General features: G+C 47.8%; 1 protein-coding gene across 4 annotated transcripts in view; it reads right to left on the reverse strand.

The window, feature by feature from the left end:
* Window positions 1-613: 613 nt before the first annotated feature.
* Window positions 614-21,999, reverse strand: part of OSBPL10 (oxysterol binding protein like 10) — a 332,750-nt gene continuing 311,364 nt past the window's right edge. For all 4 annotated transcript variants that reach the window (XM_054246920.2, XM_002759684.7, XM_078354487.1 and 1 more), the window contains 4 exons: window positions 11,412-11,598; window positions 9,287-9,469; window positions 4,183-4,336; window positions 614-1,892 (listed from right to left, as the gene is read on the reverse strand). In XM_054246920.2, coding sequence (XP_054102895.2) covers window positions 1,848-1,892; window positions 4,183-4,336; window positions 9,287-9,469; window positions 11,412-11,598 — 569 coding nt within the window. In that variant the 3' untranslated portion in view covers window positions 614-1,847. The remainder of the gene's footprint in view (window positions 1,893-4,182; window positions 4,337-9,286; window positions 9,470-11,411; window positions 11,599-21,999) is intronic.

Genomic DNA, 21,999 nt, shown 5'->3' on the forward strand with positions numbered 1-21,999 from the left:
GTATAGGGCACAATAGTGGCTTTTAAGGTACTGGTAAACAGGTTTCTTTGCTTAAGCAGTGGGAACAAGGGTATTCATAATTATTCCTGGAGTTGCACATACGTTTTATATAAATCTCCACACATAATATTTCACAGTTTTAAATGTACTCCGTGCCCCAAAAGAATAGTGAGCCTTCTCCATGTTTTGCTTCTCAGATGGTTTATGCTTTGGAGTAAGACTGGAAAATCTGACAACACGGTGATTACTTTTCAGTCTCATTGAGTTTTCTTCTTCTTTTTCTCAAAGCGGCACTTGTTCCACTTTCTCTGTCAGAAATAAAATGGTTCCAGATACTTATTTCACCCAGATGCTTTAAAGACGTGGACCTAAACAGGCTTCCATCATGACTTCTGGCAGTGACTCTGCTCATGAAACGATACTCACTAGGTAAGAGTTCAATGTTCTTATGAACTGATCAGAAAATACTGATAATCTCGTAGATTTTAAAATGTGTTAATACCATTTTGATAGAGATATTTTTCTTATCAATAATTAGAAATATCTAACTAGGAAAATTTGAGCTCATTTAGAGAGCTATGTTGAATCTGAAAATAAAACACAGACACAGATAAAGTATTCAATCGAAATATATTTGTCTAATATCTACAAAGTGTGAACAACTGGTCTTAAGAAAGCAGACAAAAGGCACAAAATTAGTATTACTACAGAGAAGCTTTCATGCTATTTGGATTTTATAAATATCGTTGGAGTGGCACAGTAAAAAATAAATTAGGCATTCAGCAAAACCAGATATTTCATTTTTCCCTTGCTTTGCATTTTGGTCACTTCTTTGCCCTCGTTTGTAAAGGCTAAAGGATAACTTTTAACTGAAACCATGGAACATGTGCAGGCGTTATGTATGTTTTAATCACAGTGCTTTCTTGCAGAGTTTGGGTCAACCAGAGAGGTGCACTTGAGGAAAAAAAAAAATCCACAGGAAATTCTCTTCTCTTTCCCCAAACTAAATACAAGATTGAGGCTGTGGTTGTGCATATTTGCATGTGCATGCGTGTATTTAACTTCTAAAGCCCTTTTTCATCATAAAAGAAGTCTCTATATGATTGGTTTTCTGATGTAAAAGAAGCGACTTCTTAACAATGTATGACTAGCGCTGTGACCGTTAGAGATGGTGGAAAAGTACTTGGTGGGCCTTGGCTCTGAGTTCTCCCGGGGTGCTCCATCCTGCAAGGCTCTGGCATAAATCCTTACCAGCTTCCTTCCAACCCCCACCCAGCAGGAAACAGTTGCTTATCTTTCTTGCGTGCGTAGAGACAGAACACTGAGGTGGGGAGGGAGGTGAGAATGACAATAATTTTGAAATGATAGCCACCCATACGTCTACCGGGAATGAGCCACTTTCTCCCATATGGATGGTGATTGGGCCACGCCAGGTCACCTTCATTCTGACAGGAGTTGACTAAGTGAGAATATCTTTGTGAGTGTAAAACATTTTTGGCAAAGTGAAAAATAGAAAACTTCAAACTTCATTGATAAAAAGGAGCTCATGATTAACCACTTCAACCTTGGCGAGTGCAGTATTTACATGTATAATCATACTCAGATGTGTACATAGTGCATGCGTGTGAACATATACCGTGTGTACACACACACGCCCCAAATGGCTCTTGAATAAGTTCATTCCTCTAGCAGAGTGTGGGGGTGCACTTTTCCTAGTATTTAATTTCTGTTATGTCTTGAATGCTAATACAAGGTCTCAGTGAATGCCAACAAAACCCTGATACTCTACTACTTTACTATTCCTACAAAAGCAGGGCTATACTGGGCAGCTCTGCACCTCCACCTCATCAGTGTGCCTTCCAGAGGGGATTGACGTATACCCAGCCATCGCCCTGCAAGAGAAGAAAGGAGGCATTATTACATGGAGACCTCTCAACAGGGAAAAGGGGAAGCAAGGTTAACCGCAGCCATTTTACACGTCCACCCTGTCCCAATCCCTCACACACAGGCCAGGCTGCTGGGCTCACTGCCCCTCCTCAGCCAAGCTGCTCTTTGGAGACCTAGATGATCTTGACCTTCCTACCCTGGCATGGCAGGAGGAAACCCCATGAAATGAGCAAAATAAAAGGGGGTCTTGGTTGGTTTACATTAAGGCTGCTTGCTTGCCAAAATAAAAAAAGCACTTTGACAGCGGGACACGAGAAAAGGAGAGTAGCCAGATGAATGGCCAGGAAAAAGACAAGGCCAGGGTGAGTCCCGACCCCCAGCCCAGAGGGGAACACCCAGCAAAGGCTCTCTCCAGCAGGCGTAGTCCCAAACAAACCAGAACACACAAGAAACACCATCAATCAAATATCAAGTGAGAGAAAGGCCAGAATTGAAACGGTACTAATACATACCATCTGGTTATGACTAGAAGGTGCTATACTGAAAGGTAACTGTGCTGGTATTCAGATGACTCTTACTCCTTACATGCCCCCAGCCCTTCTGTTATGGACGTACTGGCTTTTCTTAAACTCAGGAAGAAGAACTATGAATGTTTTTTGTTGTTTTCTAATGCACGACCTTCCACAGAAGCCAGACTCGAGAAAACGGATCCACCTCACAGAAGGATCTTTCGAGGTTCTACCTCACCTGGGCAGGGCTCCCACACAGGGTCCCCACTGAGTGACCCATAAAGGTGGAGTCTTCCAGGCAGCCTTCCTGTCTGAACCAGCATCTTCCCTTGAAATCGCCTTTAGTCCACAGCCCATGGTTCCTGACTCGACAGAGCAGTGGCGGCTTCCTGTTCTTAACCATGAATCTACCCCAGTTCCCTACTATGTTGCCCTAACTCACTTCTCAGCCTTGTGCTTAGAAAGAATAATCCCTCCTTGTAGCAGAAGTCAGAGGGTAGCAACACCCGGGCTAAGGAAAGCCCACAGATACATTTTGATTGGCTCCTGGCATTTAAATTTTTTAAATTCTTAGATACCATGCAAATACGAGATTTCTCATAAAAATTCAGATTTCTGGCTCCTCATCAACAACTAGACAATCTGTTATCAGCAGGAGGTGAGCTGCATCGGCCCCAGCCCTCCCTGGCCGGCTGCTCACTGATGTTGCTGGCTTCCTGTGGGCCTCCCTGAAGAAGTGTGGCTCCTACATTTTCACAATTTCCAGTTCTGTTCTCAGAATGCCTCCCAATCCCTCCTCAAACAACTTCAAGCACATAAGGCCTTCCGCTGGGCACACAGTGCCCTGGCCACTTGCCCAGATCACATTTGCAGGTGACCTGTCATCAGTGTCACATTTGCAGGTGACAGCAGCAGCACCACAGGCACAGGACTGGGGCTGGCCTTCCCCAGCATGACCAGCCCTTGCGGCCCACAGAAGGCACAGCTCTGAAAGGCAGTTCGTCAGCAAGGGCTCCAGCCCAGCCATGTGTGGAGATGAGCTGTGAGGACCCCACAACAGTTTGCTACCAAAGATGAAGTAACAGCGGCCATGATGTTTTTGGGGTTTTTTTGTTTGTTTGTTTAAGACTGAGTTTCACTTTTGTTGCCCAGGCTGGAGTATAGTGACACAATTTCAGCTTACTGTAACCTCCACCTACCGGGTTCAAGCGATTCTCCTGTATCAGCCTCCTGAGTAGCTGGGATTACAGGCATGTACCACCACGCCCGGCTAATTTCTGTATTTTCAGTAGAGATGAGGTTTCTCCATATTGGTTAGGCTGGCCTCAGGTGATCTACCTGCCTCAACCTCCCAAAGTGCTGGGATTACAGGCGTGAGCCATCGTGCCCGGCCAATAGTTTTCTTTTTAAAAACAGAACAGTGTCCTGTCTGCAATCCCATCCCGTTCCCTCACTGGCAGGTTGACGTGCTTTTCTGACAGAGGGATACCGTAGGGGAAGTGTCAGTAACTGGGTTCTGCCCTCTGGAAGGATTCATGAATGTTGTGGCAGAAAACCTGTCCTGAAGCCTGGCCAAAACTGCAGCCAGAACCGACCTGCCTCAGTGCAGCTCTGCCCCTGCCTGGAATTTATCCAGTCTGAGGTTCAACAAGAAACTCCTTCAGTCCAACCCTGCCCCTGCCTGGTATTTATCCAGTCTGGGGGTCAGCAAGAAAAACCCATCTACCCTCTCAGAACAAGTTATCTCCTGGGCAAAAGCCCAGTGACTGACAGGTGGCAGAGTTACCTCCTGGATAAAATATTTGGGCTTCCACGGTGTCCGGAGGTTCTCGCGCTTCCGTTCCTCTACCCGCTGCTTCTCCTCCAGGTGCCGCTTCTGCTCGGTGGCTGCATCAATGTCCCCCAGCCGCAGGTATCGGGTCACCTCCCGCCAGAGGTTCCTGAGGATACGTGGAGCAGAGGAAGAATCAACCAGGCCAGCTGGCTGCAAGCTAACAGAATTCTGCCAGGAGCAGCCAGAGCAGCAAGGGACATCCAGGTCAGCCATCGCTGTGGCAGCTCGTCCCAGATACCTCAAAGACCCCGAGAGCTTGGATTTGAACCCACGGCTACCCACCCCTGCCTCTATGCTGTTTCTACTCTCCACTTGTACCAGCCAGCATGCCTTTCTCAGGGCCTGGAGTTTCTGGGAATCAAATCTAATAATAGTAGTAGCAAACATTCCACTACCACTGCCAACCCTGATAGAAGGCACATATGGCATTTACTGTATTTCTAAGCACGTTATGTATATAAACCTATTTCATCCTCACAGCAACCTGATGATGTATTATAGATGGTAGTTTCTTATCTCCATGTTACAGAGGAGAAAATGTAAGGTCCACATAAGGTTAGGTGACTCGCCCAAGGTCACCACACTGGTAAATCTGAAGAAGACCTGCTTTTCCAAAGGGAACCTGGAATTAGGAGTTAGAGGCTGATGCATGTGTGGTGTGTGGGTATTTGTGTGTGCATGCTTGTAGTGAGGGATCTCTCATCTTCCCCAGGTCTACACAAAGCCACCTTTCTGCTTCATGCATTCACTGTAGAAGGCAGCTTAAGGGAGTGAGGCTAGGCTGCTGGGCTCACCACCCCTACTCAGCCCAGCTGCTCTTTGGAGAATCAGATCACCTTGACCTTCCCACCCTAGCCTGACAGGAGGAAACCCCACGAAATGAGCAAAATAAAAAGGGAACGTGGTTGGTTTACATCGACGAAGGCTGATTACTTGGCAAAAAATAAGCACTTTGGCAGTGGGACAAGAGAAAAGGGAAGCAGCTAGTGTTTAACACCAGCTTGTACGCAGCTTGCGTTTAACACAGAGCTTTCCTCCTCAGGGCCTCCCTGGGACCAGCCTGTATTCAGACACACTCTGGTCTAGAGAGAAAGGAAAGGAACCGTGATAAATCAGGACGCCACCACCTGACCACTTCCTCACTTAGATGCATCAGAAGTTGGGACTTCACAGACAAGAAACTCAGAATTCCAGATAGTGAAGATGCCCTCCCTGGCTTCTAGAAAATGAGGCCTCTTCACCGGGCGCAAGTGAATGCCCATGATTAGGTCCAGGCCAGGGAGCACCTCTGCAGCAGATGTCCTTAGCCCTTTCCCCAGCAGGGGCCCAGAGCAGCAGGAAGGCTTGACTGCTGGCATGGCCAGGCTGAGGACGGGCAGATGGGGCTGGCAGTGAATTAGGGACAGCCAGCAGCAACTCCTAGGGGTACAGATGCCAACAGAAGAGAGCCCAGCTGCACACTCCCCCGAATACCAGACCCGGCCTAAATCACACCATACAAAGACCCAAGGAGAGTGACACCATGGCCCCATTTTACAGCAAGTCAACTGCTGGTACTGAGAGAAGCCGGCCTGCTCTTTCCACTGGACCCTGATAATTGATCTAAGAGGAAAGACTCACCCAAACAGTACAGCTAGGCGAGGGGTGGGTGCTGAGTGAAACCACAGTCCGCATCACACACCCTCAACACACACCTCACGCTGAGGGTGGGGCTGGGCACCAGGACAGCCGGGGTCAGGGGGGTTCTCTCACAGTCCATGGTATGTTCCATCATAAGATGGTGGCCCCAAGTTTAGAGGGCAGAGACCCCAAAACCAGAGACATGGTGATGGGACCAGAACTACAAACGAAGATCTCTGCCCTACATGAATAGGGACCCGACCAGGAGAGTTACCCGGGAGGGGACAGGAGAAGGGAGTGGAGAAGGCTCTGAGCACCAAGCTAAAAGAAAAAGGAGTCTCCAGGGCAGGGAGGGTTGGGAGCCATTCAGTGAGAAAAGCCAAAGGAAGCCGAGGGGTGCCTGCTCTGAGGAGGGGAAGGCAACATAGCTGAGGGCGGGCAAGTGGCTGAGGCAGAGCCGGACTGGCATCTCTGGATGCCGGCTCTGCTTGAAGCCACTGGGCCCGAGGGCTCTGGCCAAGGCAGGGCTCCTGCTCAGACCAAGTTCTGGGCCTCGCGAGCAGACTTACAGGTATGGGAAAACCAAAGACCACAGAGTTACCTTCATTCTACCCCTAATGGGACTGAGTTCCCTTCCAGGAATTTTAGCTGGGGACTTCAGGCTCACCATGGGCTGGCAGCACTGTGAGAGCTAAGACACTGTGCTAACTACTGGGCCACCTAGCGCACATGGTCCTTTCCTTTGCCTCTGCAGGGAAGGCCTGGCAGGCCTGGCTGGGAGGATGAACACAACTGCTCTGAGCAGCCAAGGAGTCTTGGACCAGCCACTCTGCTCCTCAAGGCTGTTTCCTCTGCAGAGAACAAGGATGAGTGGGCTCAGTTTCTCTATACAGCAGTCCCCCTTTACCCATGGATGCATTCGGAGACCCCCAGTGGATGCCTAAAGCCACATATAGTACCAAACCTACATATACTATGTTTCCTCCTATACCTACCTAGGATGTCATTTAATTTATAAATTAGGCATAGTAACAGATTAATAAAGTAGAACAATTGTACCAATATACCATAATAAGAGTTATGTGAATGTGATCTCTCTCTGAAAATACTGTCGTCTTTTCAGATGGTGGCTGACTACAGGTAACTGAAACCAAAGAAAGCAAAATCACAGATAAAGGGGCTGCTGGAGCTTGTTCTGCATTTCAGTACAACCTATAGAAGTAGTCAAAAAGAGGTAGCATCTTCTCTTACTCTGGCAACAGACTCCACCCCTGCTCTAAGCTGAGTTCTGAGTTCCCACAGGCTAACAAGCCACAAAGGGTCTTAATAGGGAGTAGCTCAACTACCCTGCTATCCGTCAAAGAAAAGAAGCAGGTGATCATGGTTTTGTTCTCAGTAGCCAGATCAAAAACAACCATGTCACAATGTGAACCACAGCGCTCCTCATTCTGCAAATGCTTCATCGGAGGCAGTGTGGGCAAGCGGATGGGCTTCCTTCCTCACTGCAGCCTTTTCCTTGTCCTGCTACTGCGGCCCAACAGGATGGGCTGAAAAAGACACTAACTGGTAAGAGCCCACGCCTCCAGTTAGACACAGAGAAGGTTCTGCTCACTGTCCTCAAATAGACTGATTAACAAGCAGAGGTTCTAGGGATACTGAAGCTGTTTTTATTAAGCCCAGTTATTCATATAATTATTTATACACACTGTGGTATCCCTGCTTTGTTTTCATGTGTAAGAACTGTTTCTATTTGGTTACAAACTCTTGTAGTAATAGTGACCCTTTCACAAATCATTTGTAATTTCATTTTACCCCTACATCATATTTCTAAAGAGTGTACGCTTTTAGATTCGAGCAAGGGTTGGCAAACATTTTCTGTAAAGAGCCAAAGAGTAAACATTTTTGGCTTTGCAGGCCATATGGTCTTGGTTGCAACTACTTAACTCAGCCATTGTACCAGGAAGGCGGCTGTAAGCCACATGTAAACGAATGATCATGGCTGTGTTCCAATAAATCTTTATTTACAAAATCTGCCTGAGGTTGGATTTGGCCCACAGGCCATAGTTTGCTGATGTCCTATGTTTGAAAAAAAAAAAATGGCAGCTAGTCATGGTGGCTCACGCCTCTAATCCCAACACTTTGGGAGGCGGAGGTAGGTGGACCATGAGGGAGGAGTTCAAGACTAGCCTGCCCAAGATGGTGAAACCTCATCTCTACTAAAAATACAAAAATTAGCTGGGCTTGGTGGTGGGCATCTGTAATCCCACCTCAGGAGGCTGAGGCAGAGAACTGCTTGAACCTGGGAGGCGGAGGTTGCAGTGAGCCAAGATCGTGCCACTGCACTCCAAACTGGGTGACAGAGCAAGACACTGTCTTTAAAAACAAAAAACAAAAAAAAAAAACTGGCATATTCCAAGGAGATTCTGCCTCTGTGCCTGCATAAACATCACATTAAGTGACTGCATTATATTCACACCATAGCCACCGATAGGCAAATTGAATGGATGCTTCATAATTTGCTTAACCATTTTCCAAATATTAGACAGGTGATTTAATCTTTCTTTTGTTGCTTAGTTTTCTTTTTCTGAATTTAAGAATTTGCCCTGAGAACAGATTCTTAGAAGTAGAATGTGAGATTGAAGTGGATTCATGAATTGAAAGCTACTGATCTGGCCGGGTGCGGTGGCTCAAGCCTGTAATCCCAGCACTTTGGGAGGCCAAGGTGGGTGGATCACGAGGTCAAGAGATCAAGCCATCCTGGTCAACATGGTGAAACACCGTATCTACTAAAAATACAAAAAATTAGCTGGGCACGGTGGTGCGTGCCTGTAATCCCAGCTACTCGGAAGGCTGAGGCATGAGAATTGCCTGAACCCAGGAGGTGGAGGTTGCAGTGAGCTGAGATCATGCCATTGAATTCCAGCCTGGGTAACAAGAGCGAAACTCGGTCTCAAAAAATAAAAAAAAAAGAAAGCTACTGATCTATGCACCTGAACTGCACACTTGTACTAGAAGGACAGGGTATAGAGTGTCAATTTTACTACACCTTTCCCAGCACTGACTTTTTAAAAATAACACTGCTAATCTGGCAAGAAAAAATTAGTATCTCATTGATTCACTGTGCAGTTCTTTGATTACTACAAACTCTCTGTATTTACCGTTACAATTAAGCAACAGATCAGTTGAGTTGACAAACGTTTGCAAAACAAGCAGTGAAAGTCTGCTGACGTCTGTCCTCACACCCCACCCCGTGACTGCAGAGTGACTTAACCAAAAGCTGAAAGGTTCTGTTCCTTAAGTGACACACAAGAAGCCAGGAGAATGTGATTCCTGGCTCTTTCCAGTCCTAAGCTTGCAAAATCTTTTTTCTTCTCTGTCCCTTGGATAAGTGCCCAGCATGACTAAGCTGGAGAGGAGGACACAGCCCGGTTCTCACCTGGACTCCATGGGCCCCTGCTTCTCGAGAGGTCTGATCTTCTTGGGATACACTGGCAGTGTCGTTGTGTCGATGACTTTGGTTTCTCCATTGCTGTAGGTGAACTCTAAAGTACCGTTCCATTCCCCATGGGCCTTACAAACAATGGTGTTTGTTGGATTGTGCTTCACTTCCGCGGTAACCCTGAATTAATGAGTCAAATGAACACACTTTGCAAGATGATAAAAACAGAGACTTCGACAGGTGTAGCCATCTCTAGAGATTTTTTAAAAAATCAGGAATGGGAAGGATTGTTTTTGCAGCCTGGCTCAAAGACTGACTCTGAAAAGATGATCTAATATCCTTGAACAGCAAAAGAAAGCATCATTGGAAAAACCAGTGACTGTGAATACAGTATATAGATTAGTCAATAGAGCAATGCTAATTTCTTAATTGTGATAAACACACAATAGTTATATTGCATAAGATATCACTGGGATGAAAATCAGGCAATTAAAGAAAAACCAAGTAAGTGGGCAGGGGATGGGGATAAAAGACTATAAATATGGTCCAGTATCTACAGCTCGGATTACAGGTGCACCAAAATCTCATAAATCACCGCTCAAGAACCTACTCATGTAACCAGACACCACCTTATACCACAATAACTCATGCAAAAATAGTTTTAAAAAAGAAAAACAAACTAGAATATACTATCTCTTCTCCAAAATAGCATCTGATAATACTACATTTTAACCCTAAAAAGACTGTAAGAGTGTAGCGTGAGCTTTAAAATCCTTAAATCAGGTCCATTTTGTATGGGGTCAAACATGGCTGCCCATTATCCCAGCAGAGCTTATGCTGGCAAAGGAGGGAAACGTCCACTCCGGCATCCGCACAGCCCGATTGAAGGCTGAGCAAACCAAGAGTCTCTGTCCCAATCAGTACCTTCCTACTCACAGCAGTGGCTCTGAGGAATGACCTCAGCCTCTCTCTTAAAGGGCCTTTGTGGAGATTTGTGACCCTTTTCACCTGCCTTGCCTGTGGGAATTCCAAGTGAAAGCAGACTCCCAGCTCCCTCTCCCTCATTGAGCTTTTTGTGCAGCTGAAGGAACACAGCAGAAATGGAGACACCTGCCCCAAAGCAGCCACGTGTAGGATCTAAGCTCCCGATTTCCTTAAGGCCCAGCTCAGGCTGAATTTAGAGTTTTCAAACACACTGGGAGGTTTTCTCCTTGAGCCTAAAAACAGTCACATTTCTTAGGTAGCAAGGCAGAGGCTCACAGGCAGGTGTGAACATCTTCTGGGCTGCACAATGGAAAGGTATCAATGGCGTGCTGGTCAATGTTTAACATGGATCTCGAGAAGGGAGAACACCTGAAGTGTAGCACTTGCCAGTTTCTGTGGTGGCCATCATGGCTGATTCCAGCTACCCACATGACAGCACTGAACGTGAAGTACACAAAAATCAGCTCTTACGAGCCGGCGTGTGCTGGCTCCAGGTGCCCCCAAGGCTCTGAGACCCTCACAGTAATGCCATGCAGAATAATGCTTTCCAAGAAGAAGGGCAAAGACGGAAGCTTGTTCATACAGTGTATCTTGCTTACGCAGTAGTCTGTGCTGAAAGAGGACTTTTTTTATAGCTGGAGCAATAAAAACCATTTTGTGCTTCTTCAAAGGGCAGACCTCTCCTTTGATTTCTTTGACTTGGGATTTCCCAGTTTCTCAAAAGAAAGAAATGATCCTGACCTCATGGATGCATGACACAGAGGTGAGGATAGTGTCGCCGACTAATGTGAAATGGGGGCTGTCTGGCTATGTCGGGTTCATAGATTGAATCACTTCAGAGCAAAGCAACAAACTATGGCTTCAGAAGGGAGAGTTTATCCCAACCAACAGAAGTGCTTTTATTCTCTGGTGTGTGTTCTGCAAATGCATCACCAAAAATTTCACCTGAAGTTTAGAGTGGAGAGGACCCCAAAAAACTGCATGTGAGGTAGGGAAGAGGCATGTCCTGGAAAAGACCTTAACAGCTTTATCTTGATTTTCAACTCATCCCATCACTGAAACTCAGTCTTCTAATGGTGAAAGGAAACTGAGGGCTTCATGTTAAGACAAAGCCAGAGCCGCTCCAGTCAGTACCCACCTGTGGACTTTCCCTCCATAGAAAGGCTTTGTGTGGAATGTCACCGTCGCTGAGTACCCAGTCTTGGCACAGTTGATGCTGACTTTTCCTCCGAGCTCCACCCACGGGATGGTGAGAATGGACCGGGCGTAGGCACTAGGCAGGGTGAACACGTACTCCTCCCCGTGTTCCAGGAGCCTCAGCACACCTCCAGGGAGAGAGGAGGGAGAGTCAGGCTCGCAAACACGCGAAGAGGGCACTGGGGATCAGAAGAAATGAAGACGGGAAACCACAGAGCCTCCTGCACAGACATCACGTCTCCCACCTCTGCAGAGGTGAGCTGCTTGTTCACCGTGGGCTCTACTGTGTGCAAAGGACTGAGAATACAGCAGTGAACAAGACAGACCCACTTTCTGCCCTCAGGGAGCAGAACAGAAAGGTGGTCACTAATCACCAGTGAACACAAAATAGTAACAGGGATAAAGGTAGGAGGGCAAGGTGGCCAGCACAATGGAGGCCTCCAAAAGGAGAGACTGACCTGGTAAGAAAAGGTTTCCCTAAGAAAATGAACAGGGGAAGGAAGAGTGTTCTGGGCAGGGGGGAAGAGCATGTACAAAGGCTCTGGGGTAGGAAGGAGCCTGGTAAGTGTGAAGACGCTGGGAAGAGGACCCACATGCAGAAGAGAGATGGTGTGTATAGGTATGGAGGACAACCAACTCAGCAGGGGGCCAGACCTTGTCTTTGAAACTTCTAAAATTAAGGAGTTCTGCCTTTATCCTGAGCGCTACAGAGACAACCTCAGGGGTTCTCACAAAAATAGAGAAATCAGGCAGTACAGCTGCTGTCAGCAACCTTGGGAAAGACACCTACCAAGAGCGGGAATCTAACCCTCACTGCCCACCCACCAGAGGAAGGATATTCCAACCTAGAACCCAAAGTGGGAAAGGCCCTATTCCTCTTGAAGCAAGGCAGACTTAGGTGGGTTTGTCCATTTTTCTAGGGAACAGGGCCACAGTTGTCATCAAGTCCTCAAAGACCACCCCCAGAATACAGAAGCACCTAGGAGTGCTGTAGTGTTGTGTACAGACGCCCTGTACAGGCTGGTAGAGGCCCTGAGACCCAGCACTACAGCTGTCTAAGATCACATCTCCATAAGGTACCTCTCAGTCTCCCACCCAACACTCTGGGACTTGGCTCCTGGAGACACACATTCCCAGCTCCACTCCGGCTCACCCCCGACCTCGCTCTAGGGCTGCTCTGAGCCTTAGGAGGCTAGAGGACCACAGGCGGTCAGTGATGGCACCTTTCCGGGCTTCCAGTCCTCCACTGGAAAGAGTGAAGAGTGGGGTCGATGGCTCCCACATGACAGCACTTTCTGCCTGCCAGACACTCCTGGGAGCTCCACAACAACTATCCTCTTCAGCTCACAGCTACTATTTGGCAATGGTAATCGTTTTAATAAGAATGAGGAAACAAATTTTTAAGAGAGGTTAAGTAACTCAGCCATTTGGTGCTTCCCTCTTAGGCCAGCACTCATCTAAATCACTTAGAGCTAGAATTTGCCTAGGAGAGAGAAAGTGAGGAAACGAGGGGGAGGGGAAGAGAGAGAAGGAGGGGTGGGGGGTGTATTAGTATAGATGAGCTTGCCAGGGGAGTCTGAGGAGAGATGGGGTTAATTTGTACAAAGGAGTCATGATTGCTCTTAGTTTCTGAAGTCAATACTAAGATGTGTCCAGCTATAGTTCCATTTGCCCTGGAGAATTCCTTTAATTGCCCATGCACTACAGTATTTAGGACACACTAGGCTTGTCCAGACCAGCAACATCACTCTCAGCTCTTAGCTAAGTCCATTAAAGTCCGTTTTCTCAACCCATGAAATACTTGGCTGGTTCTGAAAACCCAACTTGACATGCTGGCATGTGTTTATGGGCCTCAGTCCCTCCCAGTGTGGAGGGATCCTCAGACATGTGACACATGCAGGTGCTGAGACACCCAGGAGAAGCAGATGATGTGGGCTGGACTGGAGGGCAGATATCACAATTGCATTTACATCCTCTCTCTCTCTCTCTCTCTGGCTGGGAACATAATTGAATACATTTAATACAAATCGACAAACGGCAAAAGTCCACTACACCAAATACACTGGCTATCAGAACAGATGGGTCTTCTCCCCTCTTCTCTGCTCCAACTTGCTGGAGCTCTTAACTAAACCCATCTTCCTAAAAGTAAACCCCCAGGCTACATCTTGCTCTCACTCTGTCACTCATTCCTCCTCCTGCATTTTAGAGAGAAGAGCATCCCAGATGACTCTGGAGGCCCTGCCCTATCCAGGCAGTGAAGAGAGGAGCATTGTGTTTTGAGGAGAATTAGACATTGGTGTTTCAATCCCGAAAGTTTCTGATCAAGACACTTGGAGGAGAATGGCCAAGTCGGACACTGTTTTTTGTTCAAAGCCTACCTTTGTGTCTGGTTCGCATTGGGTTGAGAAGACAGCCCAAAGCAGGTGGAAAACTGCAGCCAATGCCAAACACAGACCAGCACTTGGTTCTTCCTGACCAACAACCAGGGAAAGTGGGAAAGAGAGAGGTCACCTCGAATATCCCTCTCTCCTCAAGTTTAATCTCCCAAGACCCTGGTTCCTTGGATGCCAGCTGTATCCTCACAGACCTGGAGACTGTGGCAGCTGAGAGAGGCCTCCAGACTCTGTAGAGAAGGCTGCCATTCATGTCTTCAGGGCCCCAGAGGAGAAGGTCCAATGCCACGCTCCCCACAGCACTAATGGACTACAGATAGCCCCCAATTTACCATGGTTCAACTTACAACGTTTTGACCTTACAATGGTGCCAAAGCAAGAAGTGATCAATAGAAACCGTGCTTTGAATTTTGTTTTTTTCCCAGGCTAGTGGTATGTGGGATGGCACTCTTGTCATGCCAGGCAACAGCAACGAGGCTCTTTCTCTCTTTTGAAGACAGGGTCTCAGTCACTCAGGCTGAAGTACAGTGGCACAATCATGGCTCGCTGCAGCCTTGACCTCCTGGACTCAAGCAATCCTCCTGAAAAGCTGGGACTCCAAGCACAAGCCACCATGCCCAGCTAATTAAAAAAATAAAATTATTGCCGGGCGCGGTGGCTCAAGCCTGTAATCCCAGCACTTTGGGAGGCCGAGGCGGGTGGATCACGAGGTCAAGAGATCGAGACCATCCATGTCAACATGGTGAAACCCCATCTCTACTAAAAATACAAAAAAAATTAGCTGGGCATGGTGGCGTGTGCCTGTAATCCCAGCTTCTCAGGAGGCTGAGGCAAGAGAATTGCCTGAACCCAGGAGGTGGAGGTTGCAGTGAGCCGAGATCGAGCCATTGCACTCCAGCCTGGGTAACAAGAGCGAAACTCCGTCTCAATAATAAAATACAATAAAATTATTTGTAGAGACGAGAGCTCTCTATGTTACCCAAGCTGGTCTTGAACTCTTGGGCTCAAGTGATCCTGCTGCCTCTGCCTCTCAAAGTGAGTGTAAACAACCTGCTATATAGTTTCAATATTTGACCCCCTCCAAACCCCAGGTTGAGTTTGATCCCCAGTATTGGGGGTGGGGCCTAGTGAGAGGGGTTTAAGTCATGGAGAGGGATCTCTCATTAATGAATTATGGTCATCTAGCAGCAATGAGTGAGTTCTCCCATTAGTAGTTCTTGCAAGAGCTCCCCTAAGAGCTAGTTGTCAAAAAGAACTGCCTGGTGCAGTGGCTCACTACTGTAATCCCAGCACTTTGGGAGGTGGAGGTAGAAGAATGGCTTAAGCCCAGGAGTTTGAGACCAGCCTGGGGAACATGATGAAACCTCACCTCTACAAAAAATTTAAAACTAAAAAATTAGCTGGGCATGGTGGTGAGCACCTGTAGTCCCTTGGGAGGCTAAGATGGGAGGATCGCTTGAGCCCGGGAGGTCGAGGCTGCAGTGAGCTGTGATCACGTCACTGCACTCCAGCCTGGATGACAGAGTAAGACCCTGTCTCAAAACAACAACAACAAAACAGGAAAGAGCCTGGCACCTCCTCCGCCTTGCCTCTGCTCTTGCTGTGTGACCCCCACACACGGGTTCCCCTTCTCCTTCCACCATGAGCGGATGCAGCCTTAGGCCGTCATCAGAAGCAGATGCTAGCGCCATGCTTTTGGTACAGCCTGCTGAACTGTGAGTCAAATGAACCTCTTTTCTTTCAGGTATTCCTTTACAGCAACGCAAATGTTCTAGGACACATTCCACCCTCTCCAGCGTGCTGTGCTGCTGGATGATTCTGCCCAACTGCAGACTCTTGTAAGGGTTCTGAGCACATTTCAGGTAGGCTGGGCTAAGCAAGGATGGCTGCTAGGCTAGATATATTACATGTAGTTTCAACTTAGGATATTTTCACCTTCGGATGGGCTTATTGGAACATAACCCAATCATAAGTCAAGGAGCATCTCTGCTTGGTAGCAAAATCATTCCAGGCGAGCAATGTGTCTCCCTGGCACCATAACCTCACCCCTGATGTCTACTGCATTCCTATTTTGTGGGTCACCCTGCATGTCCTTAACTTCGACACTTTGGGGACTCCTGCCGCTTGCATGTCTAGCAAGAAACCTCTACAGACTGGGAATACATGACAGCCACAAACTTGGCTGGCTGCTGTTCCTGGGCTCACTCACAAATACAAACTTTGCAAGGTAGGATTGTAACACTGAGATTTCCTTCACAGTGTTTTTTCATGGAGAATATGCCACAGGTTTTTTAAGGCCTGAATGAAATCTTAGAGGATCATTCCAATCCTCTGTCACTCACCAGCTTGGCAATCTTCACTTCTGTGCCTCAGTTTCCTCATCTGTGATGCACAGATAATGGTATCTGTACCTCCCACAGCTGTGGTTAAGATGGAGAAGGCGATTCTAAACTCAGCTAACAGCACTGCAGCAGGGTACACGGCCAAAACCCTGACGGTTTTATGTCTTTATTACTCCCCATTCTTTAAAGCCCCCTCTGTATGGGTATCGCCACCTGGCGATAAAGAGGGAAGTACAGCATCTTCTAATGGGCTGTGCCTGTGAGGGATGGCAGGGGCACAGGGCGGACTCTTTCTAATGTAATGCTTTGCATAAGAGATTGCATCCTCCTCCCATTTGTCTTTAGAAAGATCTCTTCCAAATCAAGGCAAAATGTGCCCCCAGTCCTGGGGGAGGTCTGTGAGCCTCAGAGCTAGACTGATTTGAAGCAAGACCGCATTCCTTTGGCGTTTTCTGAAAAACGATAAATGTGAGCTCACTCATTAAATCACCCACGACTATGCCTTCCTAGTACTCACTCTTCTTTTCAGGGTCACATCAAAAAAACCTCTCCTTAATATGAATAAAAGACTATATTAAAATTAGACTTAAAATGGGATCACACATATAAGTTACTTCTTCCTTTGGCCTAATAGCTAAGAGAAGCTAAAAAAAAACAAAAAAAATCAAATAATCGATCCTTCCATGCACAGTTAGTCCTCAGGCTGGGAGATCTTCATTTGAAATTCCACATATTGATTCACCAATAAGCATAAAGGCAAAGCATTAAGATTTTCAAACTGACAGACTTAAAATAATCCTGCGCCCCATCTCAATCTAAGGAACCAAGATATTCGGCTGGGACATCCATTCTGGAAAGCAGAGTCACAGAAGGGGCTCTGCAGAGCCAGCAGCATCGGCACTCACAGCCCCGTGGCCCTCATGTCACTTCCTCTCACTACAATTAACTGTCTTTCCCCACAGACTCGATTAAGAGCCTGTGCCATGCACCAGGCATTGATTCGGGCATTTTGAGGGCAGTGGGCTGCAAAGTGCAGCTGAACACCCTCAGCTCCCCAGGGGCACGGGGTTGGGAGGGGTGGGCAGCCTACACTTTCCCAGGGACGAAGCCTTAGGCTGACTGAGTGACAACGGCTCTCGCTGTCAGAGCAATAGAAACGAGAGTAGCGGGGAAAGGGGTGCAGTCTCTGGGTTCAACCTGAGTGAATTCAGGGCATAACGAGGCACTTCATAATTGCATTTCATTACAGCCAAATATGCCGCAGCCTAAAGGCAATGGTCTAAGAGAGGGGCTCCCCGTATTTACATTCGCAGTTTCCAGGGGACGCATGCAAGATCTCATTTTTATACCGAGAAGATGGAAAAAGCGTTATGTAATCCCAGTCAACAAATTCATGCGATGGGCAGGAAATAGGAGCGAGAAAGGAAAATACACCCCCCTCCGGCCTTCCCCCACTCAAAGGAGCTCTGAGTACAGAAGCCAGAACCTTCTGCTTTGAAGTTTGGAGATTCTTAGAAATAGTTTGTGTGAAAAATCAGATCCTGTGTTACAGAGGATGCATTTCATTAATACAGAAGATACGGGGATGAGGCTACTGAAACGACTTAGGCCAACGTAAGGCCTCACGAGACTGAGCCAGGGTCTCCCAGCCCTGCCCAGGCCCACGAACAGCAGGAGAACATCAGGTGAGTAGCCAATGCCCAGGAGAGACCTCCCACAGTCTCTCTCCAGAACCTTCCTTCTGAAATCAGCACACTATTGAGAAGTCCTGAGTGGAATTTTCAAGCAAGTAGAAAAAGTGAGAGCGAAGCCAGGCGCGGTGGCTCACGCCTATAATCCCAGCACTTTGGGAGGCCGAGGTGGGTGGATCACCTGAGGTCGGGAGTTTGAGACCAGCCTGACCAACATGGAGAAACCCCATCTCTACTAAAAACACAAAAAAAGAAAAAGTGAGAGCAACAAATTCTAATTCTGCTTCCTCTGAAGGCTGCACCTGAGGGCTTCAGGAGGGGGTGTTCCGTGTCTTCTCACTCACAGCATTGCAGCTGGGCTGGGGAAAGTGAATCAAGGGCCCCAGCCCCCACCTGCTGCTTATCAGGAACAGAGGAGCCACAATCTGAGACCCCACAGGCCTACCCTGTGGAGACACGGATAGTCTTCAACGTCCAACAGTAAGAAACAGTACAGATACTGGTTAGTTCAGAGGACAGAGGCCTAAAAGGACCTCATCACTCTCTCAAGTTCAGCTGCAGAGGCAATGAAAGGAGCCCATGGGCTGTGCTGGGATGAGGGGCACCCTGCTGATGGGTGGCTTAAGTGAAAGGGGCGGAGACATCAGATGGAGACAGGCTGGACGAGGGTACAGGAAGCAGAGGGAAGAAGGGAAGGGTGAACGCATTGTGTGGGGAAGGGAGAATAACCAGCTTTAAAACAATCAGCGCGTGATACCGCTGCACACCCACATCCTCATCGCAGCCCACCACTGGTGGTCGGGGAGAGGGGAGCAGTGACTATTTTGTAGAGAAAGAAGGATCCCAAAGGGAGAGGTTGTGTTTTTGTGAAGAATTCCCTAAACCACTAAAAATGGATTTGCAAATCTTTACCTTTTCAAAACGTACCATGTATGTGTCTAATGGCAAGAATTAAGGGCTCACAGACTGGGGAGGCATCCACCCTATACTTCAGTTTAAGAATCTGGCTTTCCCATGTCTTGACAAGCAGCAGCGAGCACTTCTGCGGAGTGCAGGGAAATCCCCAGACAAATGACATTAGATTCACCAAGCACACACTCTAGGCACAGATTCACACGCACGTGTGTGTGCACGTGTGCGTGTGTCTGTGTGATGTAGGAGGGAAGAAGATAAATAAGAAACAACTTGCCTCTCTGCTTCTACCTTTGCACCGGGCCCTCTCCACTTTTGCCTTCAGTCTATTCTTCACTCAGCCAACACAGTGACGCTGCTGAAATCACATCTACCCTCTAGGAACTCTCATCTCACAGCAAAAGGCAAGGTCCTTGCAGGGCCCCCAAATCAGATCCCAGAATGTGGCCTCTCCTCTCTGGCCTTATCTCCCTCTTCCTGGTCACCCACTTACTCTGCTGCAGCCACAGGGGGCCCCTGGCTGTCCTCGCCACACCCCAGCTGCACATTCCCACCTGGAGGCCTTACCACTTGCTGGTTTTTGCCTGGAAGACCCCTTCCGAAACAGGAAGCCTTTCCTCAGCTGCTCTGCCTTGCCAAGGTCCACGTATTGAAAACTGCAACCTCCCCGCCCTAACTTCACTCTCATCTCCTTCCTACTTTGTCTCTTAGTGTCAATCACCATCCGTCACACTGAGGACTTCACGCAAGCCTCTTGTCTTCTCTCTGACCCTCCTGTTGGAGCACGAGCTCCTGGGGGCAGGGATCCTGTGTGCTGTGGCCTCTGCTGCATCTCTGGCATCAAAGACCGTGCCAATCACTTCACAAATAAATGGATGAATGGATGAGGGAATGGGTAAATGACAGATTTATTCGAGCCACCACTGTTACAGATAAGGAGGTAAACATGTTTAAAATACTATCTGTAGAAAACGTGTAGGAATCATTTTGCATACGGGGCATAAATACAAAGTGTGAACCGCCTTCTCTGCCTCCTCTAGCAAACAAACATATTTCATCTTCAAAATATTTATTATGTGGGAAATTTAGAAAAAGGAATAAAATTAAAGAGAATGAGATGAGTCACCTGAATACCAATTTTTGTTTTTAAGAAGAGGAAAAGATTTTTTTACCAATATAAACCTCATAGCATGAGGCAAGCCTTAAGCAACCTATGAAAACACAGAGCCCCAGATAAGTCAAAATCAAGATGAATGTCGCTCCCATTGCTTATTACAAACCCAACTATAAAAATCAATATGAACATAAACCTCCCACAGGGGAGTCCTTAGCAATCTTCTCCGTGCTTTCAATAGGAATTGCTGCCCAGGTATTCTAACCTGTGCTCCTAGCTCATGCAACTTTAAGAGGTCCCCAGCCCAGGCTGAGGTGCACTTTTGAAACCTGCCGGGGAAGGGTTTAACCCAAACAGTGCTGCACAGTGGTAGCTCCCTGTCGCTTAGCCAGGGAGAAGGCAGAGTGCAGGAGCACAAGCAGTCACTGGGGTCAGAAAAGAGGCCGGTGAGGAATCACCTGTCACTCCTCTAGCCCTGCCCCTCCAGAAGCACACTTGAATCAGCAGCCCCGGCTGTGTCCTTGCAAGGCTCTAACCCCCTTGACCAGGTCCCCTTCCCTGGCCCACTGCCTGCTGCTCACCCCTGCTCCTCGGTTCTTCCCGTGCTTGCGAACTCAGGAGGCTGCCTGAACCGCCTGAGATTCTGGTATCCCATCCACAGGTTAGAGATGAGTTGGGAAATGGCCCTGACTCAATGCGACCCCAGCACCTACCCTGCACCCCCTTCACTGGCTTGTGCGGAGGGCAGGATGGATATGACTGTGAATTACGCATGGGTCCCTGGGCAAGCTGCCTCTCTCGGGCTCCTCATCTGTGAAATGAGGATAGCTGGACTCATCCGAGGCCTGCTCAGCATTCTGAAGTAGCTGAACTTTTTTGGAAATAACCTTGTATAGGGAAGTCCATCTGGTGAATAGGTTAAGGACAGATGGAGATGCTCAGGCTGGAGTGGACTTGGAAGAGCACAAGCCTCGTCTCCCTGTGCCCCTCCAAGGAGCCTGGGATTCTCAACAGCACAGCTGGAAATCTGGAGCATATGGTGGACAAACGCCCTTTCAGCTACAAGATTTCATGGTTCAGTCATCACCGGTAACAACTCCCCTTTAAGAAGAGAGAGCACTGGCTTCATGCCTGTAATCCCAGCACTTTGGGAGGCCGAGGTAGGTAGATCATGAGGTCAGAAGTTTGAGACCAGCCTAGCCAACACAGTGAAACCCCATCTCTACTAAAAATACAAAAATTAGCTGGGCATGGTGGCATGCACCTATAGTACCAGCTACTCAGGAGGCTGAGGCAAGACCATTGCTTGAACCCAGGAGGCAGAGGTTGCAGTGAGCTGATATCATGCCACTGCACTCTAGCCTGATGACAGAATGAGACTCTGTCTCAAAAGAAGAAGAAGAAGAGGAGGAGGAGGAAGAGAAAGAAGACGACGATGACAGACCACTTCTGGCATTGCTCTCCCCTTTCCAACAGCAGGAAAAGTCAGACCTCAGGTGATCCACCCGCCTTGGCCTCCCAAAGTGCTGGGATTACAGGCATGAGCCACAGCGCCCGGCCAAATTGGAATTTTTCGAATTGGAAAATAGTTGCAATGCTGCACTCTCACAGCAGAGAACCTGAGGGGGGATAATCTCTTTATTAGTGAGGTTTATCTAAAGATAGATGTATTCATCTTTCCCCCACACATACAACCCCCCCATCTGAATTGTGGAAAAGGCCTAAACTGGATGGGCCAAGATCATCCTGGTGACAGGTGTGTCCCTGACCTCCTACACAAATCGATGAATGTCTCATTGGCGAACTTCTAGATTCTGATTGATCCTTAAGAGGAAGGTGTGATTACTAGACCTGTGTGCAAGAAAGACCCCCAGGAAGGCTGGACACAAATGCTGAGTGTGTCTGGGCACTGTGGAAATGCTGTCTTATCTATGCAAGAGGGATGACACTTTGGGGGCTAAAGCTAACACAGAGGTGGAACCCAAGAGTGGGTTTTTTCTAAATAGTAGCACTGCACGCAAACCCTAAGTCAGGAAGAACTGCCTACAGGTACAGCCCCCAATTCCCCTCCTCCCTT

Source organism: Callithrix jacchus, chromosome 17 (assembly GCF_049354715.1).
Source record: "Callithrix jacchus isolate 240 chromosome 17, calJac240_pri, whole genome shotgun sequence".
Lineage (NCBI taxonomy): Eukaryota > Metazoa > Chordata > Mammalia > Primates > Cebidae > Callithrix > Callithrix jacchus.